The sequence below is a fragment of the Chlorocebus sabaeus genome, chromosome 8, assembly GCF_047675955.1.
Source record: "Chlorocebus sabaeus isolate Y175 chromosome 8, mChlSab1.0.hap1, whole genome shotgun sequence".
Lineage (NCBI taxonomy): Eukaryota > Metazoa > Chordata > Mammalia > Primates > Cercopithecidae > Chlorocebus > Chlorocebus sabaeus.
The window spans coordinates 38,787,874-38,805,836 of NC_132911.1; the positions used below are offsets into that span (position 1 = coordinate 38,787,874).

General features: G+C 37.2%; 1 protein-coding gene across 1 annotated transcript in view; it reads left to right on the top strand.

Moving 5' to 3' along the window:
• ADAM9 (ADAM metallopeptidase domain 9) overlaps positions 1 to 17,963 on the top strand; it is a 113,440-nt gene that overhangs the window by 44,813 nt on the left and 50,664 nt on the right. Inside the window, exons 12-14 of the mRNA XM_007962242.3 lie at positions 213 to 384; positions 15,014 to 15,106; positions 16,102 to 16,297. Of these exons, the coding sequence (XP_007960433.1) occupies positions 213 to 384; positions 15,014 to 15,106; positions 16,102 to 16,297 (461 nt within the window). The remainder of the gene's footprint in view (positions 1 to 212; positions 385 to 15,013; positions 15,107 to 16,101; positions 16,298 to 17,963) is intronic.

Below are 17,963 nucleotides of genomic sequence, written 5' to 3' on the forward strand. Positions count from 1 at the left end.
TATTGTAAGAAAATAGTGAATTATTATATAGTAGCTGAAGTCATGTTCAATATTTATCATGAGTAGATGTGAATTCTCATTTCTGTGCACATAATTATTAGCCTCTTTTCTGTCATTTAAAATATGCACTTTGTGGGTTAAAGACATGACTTAACATTTTCAAAGTGAGTAATCGCTGTGACATAAGATCTTTTTCTTAATGTTTATTATAGGGGTTCCAGAAACTTCAGCAGTTGCAGTGCAGAGGACTTTGAGAAGTTAACTTTAAATAAAGGAGGAAACTGCCTTCTTAATATTCCAAAGCCTGATGAAGCCTATAGTGCTCCCTCCTGTGGTAATAAGTTGGTGGACACTGGGGAAGAGTGTGACTGTGGTACGCCAAAGGTCAGTTTAATTTTTGATTTTTGCTTTGCAAAATTGCCATGATATTTGCAAGAAATAAAATTGCTTGTTTTGGGCAACTCTGACATAGGGGCTAAAGTAAAATTTAGCGGCACAATGAGGATTGTTATTTTGTTTGTATGGCTGCGTTCCAGGGATTGGTCATCTCCTTCTTCTCAGAGTGTGACTAATGGTGCCATCTGTTTTGAAGTCAGGGAATGTGCCATGTTTATTCTCTATTTTTTTTTTTTTTTTGCTATCTTCTATGATTTATGGTTATTAGCTTATTTGGTTTAAAGAATGAATTTCACCTGGCTCTTTATTTGTATGCTTTCGCCATTCTGGTACTGCCATTGCAGGAATATTTATTTAGCTGGACTCATTTTAAAAATGAATTGGAGCTGGCTCATCTTCCAGAGTCCTTCAGTATTCAGAGTTCTTGCTACTCAAAGTAGCACTCTCCCTTTGTTAACCTTCAGTATACGTACTGGTCTCTGGCTTTTTGACCTGTTATGCACACTCATTGCTCTAAACTCACGCCCATCTTTGTTAGGATTGTTCCGTAGCCATATTCCTTACCATACTTAGCCACGCTCCTCTCAACATGGCCTGCTTGAGCCCTTTCCTCCTAGGCCTTGTCTTAAGTTTGAAAGACACTTGTTCAACTGTATGTAAGTTCTACTGTATTCTCAATCTTCTCCCCAAGTGTGTCTTTTTCTTCCCTACCTGACCATGCCTGGCTTTTACCAGGTGACTTTGCTTTCCAGAAATGTAGTATGTGTCTTATGATGGAGCTGTGTTGGGCTTTTGTTGCAGTATTGATGCATGTCAGGGACTTTTGGTAAGTATCTTACACAGTATAACCCTCATAATAACCCCAAGAGATTGGTAGTTTTAATAGTCCCATTTTCAGGTGAGGAAAATGAGACCTGATCAGGTTATGTTTAATTTCTAAATTAAGATGCCATCAGGATGACTGGGACCTTTCTCTTTCTAGGCATTCTTAACTTCTTCCTGAAGTATTTTATTAGTCTTTTCTCCCAACTTCACAAACAAACTTACTGAAATAATAATCTATATTTGCTTCTTGAGCTTTCTCACTACAAAATTACTCTTAAAAATACTTCCTCCCCCTCAAATATCACAGGGTGTTTTTTGGTATAAAAGTTTCAAATAGGGCTGGGTGTGGTGGCATGTACCCATAATCCTAGCACTTTGAGAGGCTGAGGTGAGAGGATTGCTTGAGGCCAGGAGTTTGAAACTAGCCTGAGCAATATAGCAAGACCCTGTCTCTTCAAACAAACAAACAAACAAACAAACAAAAAAACCCCGAAAAGCCAAATAGTCTTAGCTATCCAGAGGCTGAGGCAAGGAGGATTGCTTGAGCCTAGTAATTTAAAGTTACAGTGAGCTATGATTGGATCACGGCACTCCAGTTTAGGCAAGAGAGTGAGACCCTGTCTCAAAAAAAAAAAAAAAAAATTCAAGTAGTAAGTAAAAGCAACCTTACACCTTACACACCTTTATTTCCCCCATAAATCTCTTACTTCCTTTTTATTTTTTATAAGTTTGATGTATTTCTTTTTAGACTCTATTGCATACATTTATATACAGTATACAGTAGGTACATTTATAAATATTGGGCTTGTTTTAGGATTTATTTTGACTTTAATGTGGTAAGAATACTTCGCATGAAACTGACCCTTCTAAGAGATTTTTAAATGTTCAATACAGTATTGTTAACTCTGGGTATTATGTTGTACAGCATATCTCTATAACTTTTTCTTTTTCTTTTTTTTTTTTTTTTGAGATGCAGTCTTGCTCTGTAGCCCAGGCTGGAGTGCAGTGGCCGGATCTCAGCTCACTGCAAGCTCTGCCTCCCGGGTTTACGCCATTCTCCTGCCTCAGCCTTCCAAGTAGCTGGGACTACAGGCGCCCGCCACCTCGCCCGGCTAGTTTTTTGTATTTTTTTTAGTAGAGACGGGGTTTCACCGTGTTAGCCAGGATGGTCTCGATCTCCTGACCTCGTGATCCGCCCGTCTCAGCCTCCCAAAGTGCTGGGATTACAGGCTTGAGCCACCGCGCCCGGCCTCTAGAACTTTTTCATTATGTGTAATTGAAACTTTATATCTGTTGATCAGCAGCTCCCCATTTTCCGTTCCACAAGTCCCTGGCAACCACTATTCTGTTCAGTACTTTTATGAACTTGACTATTTTAGATACCTAATATAAGTGAAATCACGTAGTAGTATATCCTTTGTGGCTGCCTTATTTCACTTAGCATGGTATTGTAGACTCAAGTTTCATCTATGTTATTGCAATGACAAGATTTCCTTTGTTTTTGGGAAATACTATTCTGTTGTATGTGTGTATATGTATGTATATATGTGCATTTCTTTACCACATTTTCTTTATCCATTCAATTGTTGACAGACATTTAGGTGGTTTCTATATCTTGGCTACTGTAAATAATGCTGCAGTGAACATAGGAATGCTAATATCTCTTCAAGATCTTGATTTCATTTTAGATAAGTACCCAGAAGTGGGATTGCTAAATCACATGGTAGTTATATTTTTAATTTTTAAAAGAACTTTTGTACTATTTTCCATAGTGCCTGCACCATTTTGCATTCTTCCCAACAGGGCACAAGGGTTCCAGTTTCTCCACATTCTTGCTGACACTTGTCTTTTGTTTTTTTCCACGATAGCAATCCTAACATGAAGGGGTGGCCTGCCCCTCCACACCTGTGGGTGTTTCTCATTAGGTGGAACAAGAGACTTGAGAAAAGAAATGAGACACAGAGACAAAGTATAGAGAAAGAAAAAGTGGCCGGGCGCGGTGGCTCACGCCTGTAATCCCAGCACTTTGGGAGGCCGAGGCGGGCGGATCACAAGGTCAGGAGATCGAGACCATGGTGAAACCCCGTCTCTACTGAAAAATAGAAAAAAATTAGCCGGGCGCAGTGGCGGGCGCCTGTAGTCCCAGCTACTCGGAAGGCTGAGTCAGGAGAATGGCGTGAACCCGGGAACAGAGCTTGCAGTGAGCCAAGATTGCGCCACTGCACTCCAGCCTGGGCGACAGAGCGAGACTCTGTCTCAAAAAAAAAAAAAAAAAAAAAAAAAAAAAAGAAAAAGTGGGCCCAGGGGACCGGCACTCAGCATACAGAGCACCCATGCCGGCACCGGTCTCTGAGTTCCCTTAGTATTTATAGAATAAGTTTAAGGGAAAGTGCTGTGCCTTGATATGCATATGCAAATATCTCCATCAACCTTTTTAGTGCATAAAGAGCAGCATTGCGCTAGCAAGTCCCACCTTTCACCCTAAGGCGATTTTCTCCTTTCTCGGTAAACAGAACATACTATCAAGTTTTACACCGAGATGTCCCATTGCCCAGGGACAGGCAGGAGACAGATGCTTTTCTCTATCTCAAACTGCCAACAGCTGCCAAGAGGCCTTCTTTTCTCTTGCACTAGTCCTCCTCAGCACAGACCCTTCACGGGTGTCAGGCTGGGGGGCGATCAGGTCTTTCCCTTCCCACGAGGCCATATTTCAGACTATCACATGGGGAGAAACCTTGGACAATACCTAGCTTTCCTAGGCAGAGGTCCCTGCGACCTTTGGCAGTGTGCGTATCCCTGGGTACTTGAGATTAAGAGAATGGTGATGACTTTTAACCAGCAAGCTGCCTTCAGGCACTAGTTTAGCAAAGCACATCCTGCACAGCCCAAAATCCCTTAAACCTTGAGTCAAGGACAAGGTTGGGGGTAGGGTCACAGATTTACAGCATCTCAAATACAGAACAAAATGGAGTCTCTTATGTCTACTTCTTTCTATATAGACACAGTAACAGTCTGATCTCTCTTTTCCCCACACTAACAGGTATGAAATGATATTTCATTGTGGTTTTGATTTGCATTTCCATGACGATGAGTGACATTGAGCATCTTTTCATATACCTGTTGGCTGTTTGTGTGTCTTCATGGAGAAATGTCTGTTAAGTCTTAGGCCCATTTTAATTCATTTTTTTTGTTTCTTTTAACATTTTTATGTATTTAGGGGATATAAATGCAGATTTCTTGCATGTATATATTGCATATTGGTGAAGTGAGGGCTTTTCATGTCCCCGTTGTTCAAACAGTGAACATTATACCCAATAGGTAATTTTTCTGCCCTCACATCCCTCCCGTGCTCCCACCAGTTGGGGTCTCCAGTGTCTGTTATTCCACTCTGTACATCCGTGAATACTGATTGCTTAGCTCCCACTTATTAAGTGAGAACATGCAGTATTTGGCTTTCTGCCTCTGAGTTATTTCAGTTAGGATAATTATAACCCATTTTAAATCAGGTTATTAGTTTTTCATTTTTTTGCTATTGAGCTGTAGCACTTCCTATATATTTTGAAAGTTTACCCCTTATCAGATATATGGTTTGCAGATATTTCCCCCTATTCCATAACTTGGCTTTTCACTCTGTGGATTGCTTCCTATGCTGTGTAGAAGGTTTTTAGTTTGGTATAGTCCCACTTGTCTATTTTTGGCTTCTGTTGCCTTTAATTTTGGCATCATATCCATGAAATCATTGCCAAGACCAATGTCATGAAGCTTTTCCTCTGTTCTAAGAGTTTTAATATTTCAGGCCTTATGTTTAAGTCTTTAATCCATTTTAAGTTAATTTTTGTGTATGGCATAAGATTCCAATTTCATTCTTTTGCATGTTGATATCCAGTTTTCCAGGGAGGAAGGGACTACTTTTTCACCATTCTTTTTCTTGGCATCCTTGTTGAAGATCGGGTGATCTCATATGTGTTGGTTTTTATTTCTGCATTCTTTATTCTGTTCCATTGGTCTGTATGTCTAAATTTTATTTTATTTTAGATTCAGGGGGGTACATATGTATGTTTGTTACATGGGTATATTGTGTCCTGGTGGGAATTGGGCTTCTGGTACAGTGAACATTGTACCTTATACATAATTTGTCAGCCCTCACCCTTCTCCCACCCTTTCCCCTTTGGGAGTTCCCAGTGTCCGTCACCTCCATCTTTATGTCTATGTGCACCCACTGTTTAGCCCACACTTACAAGTGAGAATATGCAGTGTTTCATTTTGTGTTTCTGAGTTAGTTCACTTAGGATAATGGCGTCCAGCTCCATCCATGTTGCTGCAAAGGACGTGATTTCATTCTTTTTTTTTTTTGGCTACATAGTATTCCATGGTGTGTGTGTGTGTGTGTGTGTGTGTGTGTGTGTATGATTTTTCTCATCCAGTCAACTGTTGATGGACACTTACATTAGTTTCATGACTTTGCTATTGTAAATAGTGCTGCAATGAGCGTATCAGTGCAGATATCTTTTTTATATAATGATTTATTTTCCTTTGAGTAGATACCCAGTAGTGGAATTGCTGGGTCAAATGGTAGTTCTAGTTTTAGTTCTTTGAAAAATCTTTATACTGTTTTCCATAGAGGTTGAACTAATTTACATTCCCAGCAACAGTGTATAAGCATTCCCTTTTTTCTGCATCTGCACCAATATCAGCCTTTTTTTTTTTTTTTTGACTTTTTGATGATAGCCATTCTGACTGTTATAAGATGATATCTCATTGTGGTTTTAATATGCGTTTCTCTGATGTTCAGTGATGTTGAGCATTTTTTCATGTGTTTGGCAGCTGCTTGTATTTCTTCTTTTGAGGAATGGATTTTATTGAATCTGTAGATCTCTTTGGGTAATATGGACAATTTACCAATTTTAATTTTTCCAGTCCATGAACTAGGATGTCTTTCCAAGTATTTGTATCATCTTTTATTTATTTTAGCAATGTTTTGTAGTTTTTAGTGTGTAATCTTTTTCCTCACTTGTTAAGCTTATTCACAAATATTTTGTTTTCAATACTATTGTATATAGCTTTGTTTCCTTAATTTCCTTTTTGTAGTTCATTGTTAGTATGTGGAAATAACCTTATTTTTGCGTGTCAGTTTTGTATCCTGCAACTTTACTGAATTTATTTATTAGTTATAACAGTTTTTTGATGGACTCTTTGGGATTTTCTGTATGTATGAGCTTGTCATCTTAAAAGAGGGGCGTTTTTGCTTCATTTCCAATTTAGATGCCTTTTAGTTCTTTTTCTTGCTAATTGCTCTGGCTAGGACTTCCAATACCAAGTTGAATAGAAGTGGCAAGATTGGGCATCCTTGCTTCATTTCTGAACTTAGAGGAAAACCTTTTTGTTTTTCACAACTAGTTATGATTTTGTTTTGTTTCATTTAATTTAATGTAACTTAATTTAGGAGAGCTAAGTAATTAAACATGAGGCCAAAGTGCATAAGAAAGTGGCAGTCTTTTATTGCAAATAAGCATACACTCTCGGATGAGGTTCTCTGGTCCTCAGGTGTGGGGGGCCAGGGAAGTCGCGCCGGCGCTCTCGGGTGATGTTCTCCGGTCCACAAATGCGGGGGCCGAAGAAGTCACACCAGCTCCTGCCGGCAGCGGACTTTTATGCATTGGTACTGGAAGGGGGCGGGCAGTGGGCGGGATAAGGGTGTGATAGGGGCGTCTCCGTAGGCGTGGCCGGGTAAGTTTCGATCTCTTTGGATTGACATCACCTGGCGCATGCTGAGTTGATCTGCATCTTCCCGGGGCGGGCTGCATTTTCCCGCGCGCGGGAAAGTTGGTGAGGAAGAACCCGGAAGCAACATGGATTATGCCTTCTTGTTCACCTTCCTCCATCTTGTCCCTTCTCCCTCCCCCAAACAGATTTTAGCTATGGGAATTTCATATATGCCCTAATTATGTTGAAGTTATTTTCCTTTATTTCTAGTTTGTTGAGAGCTTTTTGCATGAAAGGATATTGAATTTTATCAAGTGCTTTTTCTGTATCTGTTGACATGATCATGCGATTTTTATCCTTCATTTTGTTAATGTGACATATCTCATTAATTAATTATTTTTTATTATTTATTTATTTATTTTTTTGAGACAGAGTCTTACTGTTGTCCAGGCTGGAGTGCAGTGCTGCAAACACAGCTCACTGCAGCTTTGACCTAATGGGCTCAAGTGATTCTTGTGCCTCAGCCTCTTGAGTAGTTGGGACTACAGGCATATGCCACCATGCCTGACAAATTTTTGTATTTTTTGTAGAGAAGGAATTTTGCCACGTTGCCTAGACTGGTCTTGAACTCCTGAACTCAAGCAGTCTGGCTGCCTAAGACACCCAGAGTGCTAGGATTACAGGTGTGCACCACTGTACCTGGTCTCATTAATTGATTTTTGTATATCAAGCCATCCCAATTTATACCCAAGGATAAATTCTACTAGGTCAGGTGTATTTTACTTTCAATGTGCTGCTGAATTTGGTTTGCTAGTATTTTGTCGAAGATTTTGCATCTGTATTTATTTGGCACACTGGCCTGTAGTTTTTTTATTTATGGCATCAGTTGAAATGTCTCCTTTCTCATTTCTGATTTTGAGTCTTCTCTTTCTTTTTCTTAGCTAAGGTTGGTCAGTATTGCTTATCTGTTGAAAAATACTAACTCTTGGTTTTGCTGATTTTTCAATTCTTTTTCTAGTCTCAATTTTATTTCTGATCTGAAGTTCATTATTTTCCTTATGATAATTTTGAGTTTAAATTTTCTGTTGCTTTTCAAGTTTCTTGGTTTGTAAAGTTAGATTGTTTATTTGAGGTTTTTTTTTTTTTTTTTTTTTTTTTTGACAGAGTCTCACTGTGTTGTCCAGGCTGGAGTGTAGTGGCACAATCTTGGTTCATTGCAACCTCCACCTCCTGGGTTCTAGCGATTCTTGTGCCTCAGCTTCCTGAGTAGCTGGGAGTACAGGCGCTCACCACCATGCTTGGCTAATTTTTTAGTAGAGATGGGGTTTTGCCATGTTGACCAGGCTGGTCTCGAACTCCTGACCTCAGGTGATCTACCTGCCTAGGTCTCCCAAAGTGCTGGGATTACAGGTGTGAGCCATCACATCTGGCCTCCTTTTAGTATTAGTTTTGCTGTATTTCGTAAGCTTTTACATATTGTGTTTTTTGTTTGTCCAAAAGTATTTTTTAATTTCGTGTTTGATTCCCTTTTTGACCCAATGGTTGTTCCAAAGTGTGTTAATTTCCACATATTGGTGATGTTTCCATTTTCCTTTTTACTTTTATTGCCGTCTTTTTCATTCTAATTGCTAGTTTCATCCATTCTGGTCAGAAAATACATTTGGTATGATTTCAGTCTTCTTAAATTTCTAAAGACCTGTTTTGTGACCTAACATGTGAGCCTAGAGAGAGTTCCATGTGTGCCTGAGAATAGTATGTATTCTGCCACTGTTGGGGAGAATGTTCTGTATATGTCTATTAGTTTGATTTGGTCTGTAGTGTTGTTCAAGTCCTCTGTTTCCTTATTGATCTTCTATCTAGATGTTTTATCTATAATTAAATTGCAGTATTGAAGTTTCTTACTATTTTGTGTTGCTATTTCTTCAGTTTTGTCAGTGCTTGCATTACATATTTAGGTGCTCTAATGTTGGGTGCATATATATTTATTATTGTTATATTTTCCTAGTGAATTGTTACTTTTATCACTATAAAATGTTTTTCTTTGTGTTTTGTGACAATTCTGACATAGAGTCTCTTTTCTTTGATATAAGTTTAGCTACCCCTGCTCTCTGTGGTTACCATTTGCATGGAATATCTTTATTCATTCTTCACTCTCAGCCTATATATGTCCTTAGAACTATAGTGAGTCTCTTGTAGATAGCATACAGTTTAATTTTGTTTTTGTTTTTGTTTTTATCCATTCAGTGTACTATGTGTTTTTGTTGGGGAGTTTAACATATTTACATTTAAAGTAATTCTTGATAGGGAAGGATTTACTGTGATTGTTTTAAATGTTTTTTGTCTTGTAGCTCTTTTGTCTGCCCTTTCTTGCTGTTTTCCTTTGTATTTTTTTGATTTTGTCTGTGTGTTGATGTTCTTTTATCCCTATTCCTTTTTCTTTTATGCAACTTCCTTCTATAGGTATTTGTTTGTGGTTACCTTAGAGTGTACATAAAATACCTTGTAGTAATAACAGTATTTTTAAGCTGATAACAACGTCAATTACAAACAAAAACTCTTCACTTTAAGTTCTCCCATTACACAGTTTATGTTGTTGTTACAGTTTACAATCCATTAATACTGTGTATCTTTCAACATATTTTTTAGTTTGTTTTTGTTTTTGTTTTTGAGATGGAGTTTTGCTCTTGTCTAGGCTGGAGTGTAATGGTGCCATGGCTCACTGCAACCTCTGCCTCCTGGGTTCAAGTGATTCTTCTGCCTCAGCCTCCCGAGTAGCTGGGATTACAGGTGCCTGCCACCATGATTGCCTAATTTTTGTATTTTTAGTGTAGACGGGGTTTCACCATGTTGTCCAAGCTGGTCTCAAACTCTTGACCTCAAGTGATCTGCCTGCCTCGGCCTCCCAAAGTGCTGGGATTATAGGTGTGAGCCACTGTGCCCTGCCTATAGTTATATTTTATGCTTTTTCTTCTAAATTTACACTAGAAGTGAAAGTGATTTACTCAGTACCATTAACAGCAACACAGTATTTTGCATTTGTCTATATATTTATTCTTACTAATTAATTTTATACTTTCTTATGCTCCTGTGTTGCTGTCTAGCAGTCTTTCATTTCAAGTTGAAGAACTCCATTTCACATTTCTTAGAAGAAAGGTCTAGTCATCATGAACTCCCCTGCTTTTGTTTTTCTAGGAAAGTCTTAATGTCTTCTTCATATTTAAAGGATAGTTTTGCCAGATATAGGATTCTTTCTTGGCAGTTTTTATTTTTCATTAATATGTCACCTCATTCCCTTCTGGCCTACAAGATTTCTGCTGAAAAATTCACTAATGGCCTGGTGCGGGTTCCCTTGTGTGTGATGAGTTGCTGTCTGTCTTACTGCTTTTCAAAATTCTCTGTCTTTGTCTTTTGATAATTTGATTGTAATGTTTCTTGGTGTTGATTTCTTTCGATTCCTCTTACTTAAGATTCTTTGGGGTTCCTGCATGTGGACGTCCATTTCTTTCCCCAGATTTGGGAAAATGTCACCCACTACCTCTTTGAAATAAGCTTTTTGGTACTTTTTCTTTGTCTGCTCCTTGTGGGATTGCCACAGTGTGTATATTGGTCTCTTGATGGTGTCTCATAAATCCCTTAAGCTTTATTCACTTGTATTACTTTTTCTTTTTGCTCCTCTGAGTTGATAAGGTAACCTGACTTTGAGTTTGTTGAATCTTCCTTCTCTTTGCTCTGATCTGCTGTTGAACTCCTCTGTTGCATTTTTCCATTAAGTTGGTGTATTCTTCAGCCCTGAAATTAGTGAGAAGACCTTCTTCACTAATTAACCTGGCCAGAACCTTTTTGGGCCTCTCAAACTTTCATGTTTGTTAAAACTGCTGTTTCTGTTGTTGTTAGCCCCCTGGTGTCTACACTGTGCTGGAGCCCATCAGTGTTCCAAAAGGGGAGAAAGAAGTGATTTGCTGGGCAATCCCTAGAAAAGCTGCAACATGTGACACGTGGTCCAACTGTTTCTCTTTTCAGGGCAAAGCTTGGAAGTGGTATTTTATTTATTTATTTATTTATTTTTTATTTTTTTAAATCACTGTGTTAAACTGGGTAGAGGAACTGTGGCAAGTGTCTGAGCGATAGTTGGAACAACCACCTTTGTTCTTTGTGACCTTCAGGGATCTAGCATATACCAGCTCCATCTGTGCTCTGAGAGAGGAGAGAGAAAAGCCAATTCCTTGGGTAGCTCCTAGAAAAATTGTAGCATTTGGTGTGTGGTCCTCCTTTTGGAGAAGCTAGGAGCTTTTTTTTTTTTTTTTTTTTTTTTTTTTTTAAAGTATTATTATTATTATCCATTTACTTTGTGTTGAGACAGGGTGAGGAGCTGTGGCAAGTGTCCACATGCTAGTTTAACCTGCCACCTTTGTTCTCTGAAACCCCCAGGGATCTAATATATTCCAGGTCCTATATGTCGTCAGAGACAGATGAGATAGAAGGTAGTCCCTCAGGAAGCACTCTAAAAAACTGTAATATTGGATGTGTGGCCCAACTCTTTCTCTCCTCAGGGAGATGCTGAGAGCTGTTTCCTCCTGATCTTATATGCCATGTCATGGGTTGGGATTGTGGCGAGAAAGGATCTCCAGTTTTCCTACTGGTTTCAGTGTGGCTGGTTTTACAATTGCCTGCGATGTAGTAGCCTCTCAACTAGTTTCTGGATTTCTTACAAAGGGAATTGATTAGTGTGTTACTGTTGAATTGCTGACTTTTTATAGGAAATTTGTTAGCCTCCAATAAAAGTTAAAATGCACATGCTTTCAGATCTAGTAATTCTACCTTTATGTAACTATCTTAGAGAAATATTTGTATATATGCACATGGGATGTGTACAGGGGTGTTTATTGCAGCACTGCCTATTGGAGGAAGGAGAATCCAGGGCTTTCTATTCTCCCATTTTGGTGATGCCACTCTGGCTTTTGTTTTTGTGTATAAATAAAATCAGATTTAATATTGTTTAAAATTGACTTAAAATCTGTTGTATGCAGATTTTTTTCTATTTCGATATCCTGGACATTTTTCTGTATCATTTTATTATGTAGACATCACCCTTTAATTTGCTGAACAGTATTCCAATACAAGGACTTACTATGATTTATTTAACCATACGCTAATTACTGTAATTAGTGTTTTCTGTTGTAAACAGTGCTGCAGTATACATCCTTGTACACACCTCATGTGTATATATAGACATACACACCTCACGTGTATATATATAGATATACACACGTCATGTGTATATATACAAATAATTTTCTATGATAGTTATTGTACATAAAGGTAGAATTATTGGATCTAAAAGCATGTACATTTTAACTTATATCAGAAGCTAATGAATTTCCTGTAAATAGTCTGGGTCAGTTTGCGTTTTGGACAACAGTATATTATGCCATTGTGTATCCATAGTCTTACCAGCACAGGATAATATGTTTTCTTAATTTTGGCAAGCTGATGGGTAAAAAATAAGAAGATACTGTTTTAGTTTATAGATTTTCATGTGATTATAGATTATGGGCATCATTTTCTTCTATGAATTATTATTTTATGTATTTTTTATCAGTTCTGTTGGTTCATTGAATCTTATTTTAAATTGATTTTTAGACCTCTTTCTATAAGCTGGACATAACTCCTTTGTTATGTATGTTCTAATATTCTTTATTTATAGCTTATTTAACTTTTCATAGGTTACATTTTATGTTGAAATTTAAAATTTAAATGAAGGCAAATTTACTAATTTTTTTCCCATAATGGTTTCAGAAATTTGTATCTTTAGCTGGCTTTTAGTATTCTTATATATAGATCATCATCATAGCCCCTCTACAAATTATTTTAGTTTTTGTTAAATTTAAAATTTTTATGTTAGCTCTTTGAGGAGGGGGCATGTGGAGTAAGCTTGGAAATTAAACTTATCCACTAACGATCAGTTGTTGTGGAACCATTTAAAAAGGTTCCTTTACGATAACCTAAGTTCTTATATACGTTGTCTATTTCCTGATTCCCTATTCTTTCATGAAGCCAACTGTCCTGCAGTGTTTTTGAACTGGCCAGCATTCACCTGCAAATCTTTATGTGAACTTACGTTTTTAACTGGGTAAATGCCCCAGAGTGGGATGACTTGGTTAGATGGTAGAGGTATTTAACTTTTTGAGAAACTCTCAAACTGTTTTCTAAAGTAATTGTACCATTTCTCATTTCCATCGTTAGTGTATGAGAGTTCTCATTGTTTTGTATCCTCACCAATACTTCATGTGGTGAGTCTTTTTAATTTTAGCCATTCTATTGAGTGTGAGGTGGTGCCTCATTGAGGTTTTATTTGCATTTCTTTAGTGACTAATGATGCGTTGAGTGTGTTTTCATGTGCTTACTTGCCATCAGGCTATCTTGTGGTGATATGACTGTTCACCTCTTTCCCCTCATTTAAAAATTTTGATTACTTATTATTGAGTTTTGAGAATACTTTGTATATTCTGTATACAGGTTCTCTATCAGATTGTCAATATTTTTTCCAAGTTGTAGCTTGCCTTTAATTAGCTTAGCAGTATGTTTTGAAGAGCAGAACTTTTACATGTTGATGAAGTTTATTTTATAAACTTGTAATTTTATCGGTTGTTCTTTTGGTGTCCTATCTAAGGACTTCTTGCCTACTCCACAGTTGCAAAGGTTTTCTCCTAGAAGTTTTATAGTTTTAGGTTTCACATTTAGTTCCATGATGCATTTTGACTTTTTTTTTTTTTTTTTTGGTATATTTCAAGGTGTGCATTAAAGTTCATTTATTTTTAAATGTTTATTATGAAATAATTATAGTCTGACAGGAAGTTGCAAAATAATATAGAGTCCTATGTACTTTTCACCCAGTTTTCCTTAGTATTAACACCTTATAAAGCTGTACCACAGAATACAGAACAGAACATTGACATTGCTATTTTAACAGAGAAGATGTCTCTGTGGGTGGGAATTTTTTTTTTTTTTTTTTGAGGCAGAGTCTTGCTCTGTTGCCCAGGCTGGAGTGCAGTGGCCGGATCTCAGCTCACTGCAAGCTCTGCCTCCCGGGTTTACGCCATTCTCCTGTCTCAGCCTCCCGAGTAGCTGGGACTACAGGTGCCCGCCACCACGCCCGGCTAGTTTTTTTTGTATTTTGTAGTAGAGACGGGGTTTCATCGTGTTAGCCAGGATGGTCTCGATCTCCTGACCTCGTGATTCGCCCGTCTAGGCCTCCCAAAGTGCTGGGATTACAGGCTTGAGCCACTGCGCCCGGCCTGTGGCGGGAGTTTGGGGGTAAGAAGGAGCCATGGTGGCCCAGAGTATGGTGAGAGAAGCCAAACAAGGTAAAAAGAGTGTTCAACTAGGGTGAAGAGCCACCCAACAGAGAAGTTAGACCCTGAGCGTGAAGATAAATGTCTTTATGGATGCTAACCTCTCTGTGATCATCAGACGTACTGTTATGAATGGAATGTTTGTGCTTCCCCAAAACTCATGTGTTGGAACCCAGCCACCAGCATGGCTACATTTGGAGATGGGGCCTTTAAGGAAGTAATTAAAGTTAAATGAGGTCATCAGGGTGGGGCCCTGATCCACTAGGATCAGTGTCCTTGTAAGAAGAGACACCAAACATCTTGCCTTCTCTCTGCCCACATGCACTAAGGAAGGGCTATGTTAACACACAGAGAGAAGGCAGCCCTCTGCAAGCCAGGAAGAGAGTCCTCACCAGAAACGGAACTAGTAGGAACCTTGATCTTGGATTTCTAGCCTCAAGAACTGTGAGAAAATAAATTTCTGCAGTTTAAACCTGTGGTATTTTGTTATGGCATTCTAAACAGACTAAGTAAGGCACATACTATATGATTTCTTTCCTTTGAAATATGTTGAGACCTAAATACTTGGATCTGAAGAGACACTGTTAAATCCAGAAACAGTAAGCGACTGTTTCTGGAGGGTAACTGCTACAATCATGTTAGAATGAAGTAGATTTTAGGTGTAAGGTAAGAATTTTATTAATGAATATTACTGTCAATAACTAATTTCTTTATTGACAGTCATTTTATGTTCACAGGAATGTGAATTGGACCCTTGCTGTGAAGGAAGTACCTGTAAGCTTAAATCATTTGCTGAGTGTGCATATGGTGACTGTTGTAAAGACTGTCGGGTAAGGAATTCCTCCTTCTTGGGAACAAAAAAAAAAAAAAGAAAAGGAAAATCTGTGTATATCAAAATTTGTTTTTTGAGATTTCTGAGTGAGCACTATTTTTATTTTATGGTCATGGGAAAAATTTTATGCCACTTGTGTGTAATTTTAAAGCACACTCTTTTATGTTAGTCTGTTGAGATTGTTTTCTAAGTAGAAACATTTTTTTTTCTGATTTTTATAGTGACATATATGCTTGTTAGCAATAATTAAATAACACAAAACCATAGAAAGTAGAGCATGAAAGAGCCTCTATCATTTTATACTCTTCAGGTAGCCATTGTTGATAATTTGTTAATATAATCACGTTTTTTCTATACAAATGTGATTGTGTGTATGTGTGTTCTTAAGTGGGTAAGCACAGGTACATATATTTTTATTATCTGCTTTTTTCAATATGACACCATGAACTTTTTTTTCCCATTCATGTAGTTCTATAATACATGGTTATTTAAGTAATATTACTTATACAGTTGTACCATAATTTCTTTAGTTAACTAATGATGGACATTTTAATTGCTTCCAATTACTGCTTATAAGAGAAATCACTGGTGCAGAATATTCATACTAAGTTTTGGTATACATTTTATATATCTTTCACAAATGTGCCAGTCTGTACTTCTACCAACAGTGTTATCAAATACTTGTTTCCTTATGCCAGTATTGGTTACTAGTGAGCACTATACTCCTAGTTAGTTCAGTAGGCATAAAGGGTTCTTGTATTTTTATTTAGTTTGCATTTCTTTTGGTTACAAATGAGGTCATATTTCTTTACTTTCCATGGTTAGGACTTACATGAATTACCTATTGTTAGCCATTGTTCATTTTTCTATTGGGTTATTTAATCTTTTGTTATTGTTAGAATGCTTTGTAGATGTAAATTCTGTGGTTTCACATTTGATTAATTTGTGGACATTATCCTGATACTTCTGTTTAATTGCATTTTATTTCACTAGTTCCTTCCAGGAGGTACTTTATGCCGAGGAAAAACCAGTGAGTGTGATGTTCCAGAGTATTGCAATGGTTCTTCTCAGTTCTGTCAGCCAGATGTTTTTATTCAGAATGGATATCCTTGCCAGAATAACAAAGCCTATTGCTACAACGGCATGTGCCAGTATTATGATGCTCAGTGTCAAGTCATCTTTGGCTCAAGTAAGATATCATCATTTATAATTGATTGCTTTGATATTATTTATTTTTGATTTAGGTATTTTAAAAAAGGTAATGAAACATTATTGATAAAGTTGAGGCTCTCTTGTTTCTCATCATATTTCCTTTCTTCCTTCTTTGGAGGCAGTCATGATCATGAATTTAACATGCACAGATTCAGTTGATGTTTTCTGATTTTTACTGTCTATATCTTTTTATGTTTTTTGTGTATTGTTTACACACACGCACAGATACATTTGTAGTATCCTCTAGTTTTAATAATGTTGAATTGTGCACATGGGTCTGCTGTTTGCATTGTTCACTCAGAATTTTCTTGAAATTCATCTATATTGATATATCATAGTATATTAAAGTATTCCATTAGATAAATGGATCATGATTTAGTTATTCTCTTACTGATAGATATTTGGGATTTAAAAACAGTTTATGTATTTTTACTTTTTAAAGTTCTTATTTTTATCGAGGGCATACACATAAAGAGCCAAATTATTGTATAATGCATAGTATGAACAAAGAAGGACTGTTCCCACCCAGTATTCCTATCACCTGAGGCAGTTTTACCTTTTCTGGCTAAGATTTTTGTTAACTTGTGCTAAGTTTTTAGATAATCTCTTGGCAATGCTACGTTTTTATTTTTTTGTTCTAGGCATTAGTTATTAATTTTTCACTATAGAAGATAAGTTAGTTTTCTTTCCTTCTCTTCTTTCAACCCTTAACAACTCCCGTCATACCTATGCTCATTTTCCATTCTTCATCCTCCCAATATGGATTAATTGCAATTTTAGTTAGGGCAGTGTTGACTGTGTATTGTATAATGGCCACATTAATGCTCTTCACAACTAAACTATATAGTAAGTTATAATTACTTGCCTGATTTCTCTAGAGTTACTAATTCTCTATCTGTTTTTCTCTCTCTCTCTTTTGGTTGGGTTAATTTCCTATGTACTTTCCATTAATTAACTTGTATATTGTTAACCATTGACCTGATTGTGCCTTCAGTTGATTAGTGGCATCGAGTATTCTATTTATTTCAATTTGTTCAAATAAGTCTGAACAGAAGTCCTCTGTTCCTCTTCAGTCTTGACTGGTTTCTGTCTGTATAGTTAGTGTTTTCCAGATAAATGGAACCATTGTGTTGCGTGTTTATGTATACAGTTGTATACCACATAACAACATTTTGGTCAGTGAGAGACTGCATATACAACAGTGGTCTCATAAAATTATAAGGCTGTATTTTTACTGTAACGTTTCTATGTTTAGATATGTTTAGATATCTTTTCTATGTTTAGGTATGTTTAGATGCCATTGTGTTACCGGTGCCTACAGTATTTAGTCCAGTGTCATGGTGTACACATTTGTAGCCTAGGAGCAGTAGGCTGTACCACATAGCCCAGATGTGTAGTAGGCTATACCACCTAGGTTTGTTTAAGTGCACTCTGTGATGTTTGCACAATGACAAAATCACCCAACAACTCACTTCTCAGATCATATCCCTGTTGTTAAGTGACACATTACTGTAGATACTACTGTATATATAATCTGGAGGACTTGTTACATGAATCTAATATTAATATATTAGATTTATACATAATTTACCTATGTACTATATTAAATGTGTAATCTTATGTATTTATTACATGAAAATCGA